The sequence below is a fragment of the Vigna angularis genome, chromosome 4 (genome assembly GCF_016808095.1).
Source record: "Vigna angularis cultivar LongXiaoDou No.4 chromosome 4, ASM1680809v1, whole genome shotgun sequence".
In the NCBI taxonomy this organism is placed as follows: domain Eukaryota; kingdom Viridiplantae; phylum Streptophyta; class Magnoliopsida; order Fabales; family Fabaceae; genus Vigna; species Vigna angularis.
In genome coordinates this window covers 37,033,236-37,039,934 of record NC_068973.1, presented here as the reverse complement: position 1 = coordinate 37,039,934, position 6,699 = coordinate 37,033,236, and the positions used below count along the sequence as shown (strand labels likewise).

Genomic DNA, 6,699 nt, shown 5'->3' with positions numbered 1-6,699 from the left:
GTGAATGCCTACGAAGATTCTTTTCTTATCAACTAAAGTATTTTGTATCCTTCCTTCTCATGCCCCAAAACACAACACTGAACAACCACTTCACAATCCAAAACACAACCAAAGAAACCTTTCATTTATTTCCAAACAACAACTTGCATACCATAAGCCTAAAGAACTATTCACATAATAATAAACATGATCACAGATTTTTCTTCAGAAGGGTGACATCTTCCACAAACCTAAAGTATATATGGTCACCACAGGTACTTTCTTTCGCCTTTTGTCAGCTACCCCACTGCACTCTAAGCCTGCCTTTTCCTTTCTCTTCATGAACTAACTCACCACACATTTAAAATCACAATATTCTCAATCCATATTTAGTAATTAGGATGATTCCAACTCTTCATTATAGCACACCCAAAATCAAATGTCAGTCCAAAGTCCAAAACAAAATTATTAATTCTTCAAGTTACAAGGAATCTCTTGTTGATTATTTGTGCAGAAAAAGAAAAAACAGTGTATATGATTTATAATAACTCAGACTGTAATTGGCAATTCAAATACCTTAGGACAACAATAAAGATGATGAGTCAGACAAACCAAGAATACAAATTTTGCATGTGTTGATGGAAGTGATAATTAATAGTAATTGACTTAAGAGAAAAAGTATCACTTTCTCGACAATATTTTTCCTAATTACTGGTCTTGCTGAAAACTTGATAGATTTTACCGTGATACCGAGAATGAAGCTGTTATATATATTATATATCTCAATGACATCTTTCATTACTTTGATGCGTTATTACTGAGCTCCAAAATGTCATTTGAAAATGTTTGATCATGAACAATTATCAAATACAAACACATCCTTACAGCATGATAGGGTGCGTTTAATTTGGTGCATAGTTCAAAAAACTTTTTCCAATAAGAGCTTGCCTTGTAAGGTAAATTGCAAAGATTCATAAAATAATCCGTTTTTCTTTTTTTACAAGTTTAGCTGATATGTTTATTAGTTTAGGGTAATATATAATGCTTTACTGAAGAATGTTAACGTGGAAGGATATATAATGTTAAATGAAGATGCAAGCTTAACCACAAAGACTTTTTATGAATTAGAAAAAGATTTATAATGCAACAATACTTTAGAGCCTGAATCATTAGCCTAAGCATTTTTGTAGAAAGAACAATTAGACAATTGAATTTAAAACTTCAGGAAAGAAAAAGGTACATGGTCTCCAATTGACATAAATGATAAATGTAACATAAATAAGTAGACAGATTAGTGAAGCAACCACTTTGAGCTATCATGACAGGAGTTTATAAGAAAAAATAACAAATTTGAAGTGAAACTCTTTCGAAAATCTAGACATAAAAGTATGTAGTTATAACTTAGTTCTGAAATGAAAATGAAATCTGATTAACTAAAACTTAGGACCATTTGGTTTGAAAAATCTTTTTATTTTCACTTTATTTTCTATTTATAGAAAATTGTATAAAAAATGTAAACATGAGTTCCATTTTTGTGATTAAAAGTAAAAAATAGAAAACCTTTTCTGAAATGTAATAGATTCTTCATTCAATTTTAAACTAAAATTTACACACTTCAACATACAAGAATGATTCACTGGTGCAATCTTTAACCTCTTGAATACAAATTTTCTGTGGCAATGTTTAAATCAACTTTCAGTTCAGACAGAAGTCATAGAATCTAAAAGAAATCTTAACATTCACTTGCTTGTGCTTCCATTCCACTTCCAATTCATTTTTCTTTCTATCTCATATTTCATCACGTTTATCACTTTTGCTTTTATTTTTCTTCTTTCATCACTGAAATCTAAAAGGTTTTCATATATATTAGTCTGGTGGGGTGGTAGTAAATGTTTGGTTATCTGACCTAGGTAGGGAACAACTGTAATGACAAGACAAAAAACATCACATGAGTAGCAACCTGTTACCTACAAAAACAATAGCGTATATGAGCGAAATGTTTTTCAATGAATCAAACCACTGCTATATAAAACAATAATGTAATTATATAAGAACAAATGCTTACAATATATCTTCATTTCCCACAAATCTTTACTTGTTATTCAGAATTACAAAGCAAATTGAAGGACAAAAAAATTGAGTACCAAGAAGTAAAATCGAATCACATATATTTACAAGTCGTGATAAATGTAATGATATTATATATATATATATAGAAAACTTTGGAGCGTATTTTTCAGATCATATATAGAATATAAATACAATTGAATCTAAAATTCCAAGAAAATAAAATAAAATAGAAATGCAAGCATATCCACGACGTACTCCTTCTAAGACAGCCACCAATTCCATGTTCTCTTTTCATAAATGGGGATATATATTGTCTCCATCAAAGGAAAACCAAAATAAATGTGAAAAGGATAGGTGCTTCATATTACAATTCCATAAAAGATAAATTCTCAACCTATTAAATAAATATAGAAACTTCGAATTTAAAAACTGCAAAACCTTGTTATAGCACTAAAGATTATAAATTCTAAATAATAATAATTATATCAGTGCTTACAAACCAACATAAATATAGACCAGATGACCAAAAACAGTTTTTTTTTTTAAATAAAATGAAATTACGTTTTCCTTTTTGTTTCGAGAACCTTAACACATGGAGGAAATAAATGGACCAGTAATCTCCACCTTCCAGTAAAGGGGGAAATTTGTTAACCTTTTCACAAGAGTAGAATGAACGATTGGCATTAGAAAGCACTGTGTAGAGGTGGTAGTTGGTGACTATGCTAAGAATAGTTAATATCGTTTGATTTTATGTATAGAAATGAATTTCCATTAATTAGACACGACATGATTAAGGTTTTGATTAGCCTATGTTTACCAAAGAGAGAAAGGCAAATGCTATGTCTGAGATTGAACATTAACCTCTTCAATTCTCCATCATTCATGTTATATATCATACCACTACCAGCTTTTGCTTGAACAAGCTATTTCTAATAATTAACAGAAAGGGGATGGTAGTAGTCACCAGAAATAAAAACAAAAAATGTATACAGTCACCACATAATCATGGTTCTTTTCCAACATTTTACGAAGCCTAAGCTTACATCTGCATCAAACTCAGAAAAATCAGGGTGCAGCTTGCGCTGAATATCAATCGAAACATTTATTTCCACACTCAAACACACTGCAAAATTCAAAAGTAAAAGTAACTTAACAAGAAAATCTCCGAAACGGTGAAGACGTAGCAAGGAGTGAATCAAAGTGTTATGGTTAGTTGGCAAAAGGAATCAAAACAGTGTTTACATTCCCAAACACTCAAACAAGTTTGTCGTAGCTGAGTACAAACAACGTACAATACAGTTAAGGTGATAGGGTTTAACATATAAGCCAAGCAAAACCGGTTAACACACGCATCCAAAAGTCCAAGAAACTAGAATCTAGCTAACCTGAGGTGGGCACAAAAACTAGTGAACAGGAATCAGTACCTCTTAATAAACCTCGTTGGCATGTGCAAGAAAGAATTATAAAATATAGGGAATGATGAACATGAAATCAGGAAGACAATGTTAGACAGACAGAGAGAGCAAGAGCTTTGAGAAAAAAAAAAAAAATCTGTGAGGACCATTCTAAATGACGTGAATGGTCCATGGTCCCATGCTATGCTATACTTATTAAAAAAATTGCCGCTGATTAACCTGCACTGTTGATGAGGGAATTCGTTCTGCCACGCTATCAAAAGTCACGCTTTCTGTTTGATTACAGATAATATAAAATTGAATCGTGAGTGATATATAACAAAATCCTTCTGGGAATAGATCATCAAACATATAAATAGGGGAAAGAAGCAAAAAACGACAGCGGTTTTCACTGTTTGATATAATCAATTAATAAATGATGAACCTGTTGTGTTGTGAGGCATGGATGACGATGTTGTTGTTGAGTTGAGGTCCATGATGAGAGTGTGTGGGGTTGAGTTGGGGTTTGTTTGGTGGGAATTGGAACAAAGCAGAGCCAGATTGGAAGTAATTTCCAGCAATGGAAGTTGACAGAAAGAGAAGTAAGCACGCAAAAGTAACAGCATATAACTATACCAGTTGCTTCTGTGTGCTCACTCTCTTCTGTCAATTTCTATGTTCCAAGAAAGAAAAACAAATTGGAAAAAGCAAATGACTGCCCAAATTTGGAAAGCTTCACGAAAAGGAAAAGTGGATTTCAACAATCAAAAGAGGAAAAAAAGTCTGAATTGATTCAGATCTGAAGGAATAGAAAGATACCCATTAAAGGAAAAACGAAGGACTGTTATATACGATCCACACCACCCACACACACCGTCTTATTCATCCACAATTCAATTACTAGAAAAAATCTATTAGAGTTTGATTATTGATAATTATCAAGAACATATCTCAAAATAAAAGGAAAACTTACAGGTATATTAAATCATCGGTACTTAAAAAAGTGAAAAAAAATTATGAATAAAAATACATATATGTGTATGTAAAATATAAAATATTTGTTAAGGAAAGTACCATGTTGAAATGGAGAAACAGGAGAAAAAAGAAAAGAAAAAGAGAAGAAAGATGAAAGACGAAAGACGAAAGCGCAGACTGAAAGTCGTATATAATCTGTGTGTTGGTGGTTGTGGCAAAGGTATGAGAAAAAGCCCTTACTCATGCAACACGTCCCAATGACACGTATGAGATCCCAACCCACCCACACACCCCTCAGAGACTCTGAACTTTGAATAGTTACAGACACCTGCATCTAACTCTCTTCAAAGACGAAGAGCTAGAAAATGGAAGTGATATAGCAGCTTTTCTCTGCACACACACACACTTAAATAGTTAAATGTCACAAATGACATTGGACTTCATTTTTTCTCTTTTTTTTTTTTTTTCCCTTCTAAATCTATCAATCTTTTCACCCAAACCAAACATCATAAATCATTATTATTCATCAGATAGCAACCATAATAATAGTAATATTTTTAAGGTTCATTTGGTTCACAGATGGAGGATTAGAGTGACAAAGCCGACACAAGATATGATGAATGAGTACTTTTTTTTTAACCATCATGATTATGATTATTATATATTATATCTTGTTTTTTATTACAATAATAAAGAATTAAAAATAAAATATTTTTTATTTTGTTGTATGAATCCAGTGTGTGTGATGGGGGAGTGAATGTGACGTTTTAGGAGAAGACAAAGAGAACAGGAGGGACAGGATAAGAGAGAGTGTGTGTGTACGAAGAGAGGTTTGGATATGATGGAATGATGAGCGTCTGATGAGGGAGGAGGCGTTCCCTGCCGTGTGATCAGAGTGGGTACCAAAGCTGTTATGGTGGTAATGATGGTATTGGAAATTGGGCTGATTGGACTTTGGGCCTGCGACATTTGGGGGAGACAAAAAACCATTAGGATTCACTGCGACCACACATACTGTAACATTTCCCAAACATCACCTCACTCACCCTATTCCTATTCTACTCTCTCTCTCTGCTGTTCGCACTATAACTTTAATCACAATCTTACCTTCTTACCTTAATAATTTCATTATTTACAGCCATCTGCTGAACCGTAATAATTTCAGGATAAAATATGGACATGTATTTTTGTTTTTACGAAAGTTAAAGTAATTAATGTTTTATGTTTTGATAAAATATGACTTTTTTTAAAAAAAATATTTGTGTGTATGTTTTAAATAAACTGCATAAATATTTATACTAGTCATATAAAGCAATAAAACAAGAAGGGTACGAAATAAAATAGCATGATCTTGCAAAGACATGTCAGTATTTTAGTAAATAATTCCATTGACTAAAATGGCAGTCAAATTATATAATGAGGGGAACAAGTTGACGCTTTTTAATTAAGGAAGATGTTGTAAGCAATGTGGTGTTATTATTATAAGACAAATAATTAGAAATAAAAAAAAATATTAATTTAATTAGAGATGGGAACCTGACAGAGGCATGAAAGGTGTATGTACTACGATGACCCAAAACGGAATGGTTGGCCTTTGGAGTAAAATTGAGGCTCCATCAATTTTATATTTTATTATTATTAATTGAAGGAATAAATAAATAAATAATAATAATGATGATGATGATGTTAGCCGTAGAGTGTAGCAGAGAGAGGCAGGGAGCAGGGACCGTTCCTTGGTACTTTGTACCATTTTTCTTTAGTCGTTATCTTTATGTTTTTTTCTGTTTTTAATCCGAACAGTGCTATCGTTTACTTTATTCTAATCCTTATAAATCTCACAATTCATTACTAATTTATGAATCTCGTATCTACCCACCACTTTTCAAACCACCACCCAGAAATAGAGCTGCCTAAATTAACGTCTACATCATCAATTCACCACAATAATTTCTTAAATAGGTTTTTGCTTTTACAAGTTCAGATTTTCTCAATTAATCCGTAAATTTGGAAGTTTGGTATTTGGGAGTAGATACGAAAAATAGTGTGAATGGATGAATTTAAGAAGATGAAAATGAAATTGTAACCTTGAATGGATGATTGGAGAGATTTCAAAGAAAAGTTTCCAAGAGTTTATGAATGATGTGATAAGTATAGATTAAAAAATGTTTTAATTAATAAAAATAGATTATTATTAATTTATCTCTGTGTAAATATTTGATATAAATTTAAATTTAAGTAATGGAAATTATATTAAAATGAAATTAATATTGATAAAAAAATA

General features: G+C 31.7%; 1 protein-coding gene across 1 annotated transcript; it reads right to left on the bottom strand.

Moving 5' to 3' along the window:
- Positions 1-1,603: 1,603 nt before the first annotated feature.
- On the bottom strand, positions 1,604-4,820 carry LOC108330112 (uncharacterized). The gene is made up of 3 exons (XM_017564615.2): positions 3,889-4,820; positions 3,684-3,736; positions 1,604-1,946 (listed from the first exon to the last, which is right to left on the bottom strand). The coding sequence occupies exons 1-3, from the start codon at positions 4,067-4,069 to the stop codon at positions 1,719-1,721; spliced, it is 462 nt and encodes a 153-aa protein (XP_017420104.1). The 5' UTR covers positions 4,070-4,820; the 3' UTR covers positions 1,604-1,718.
- Positions 4,821-6,699: the final 1,879 nt, after the last annotated feature.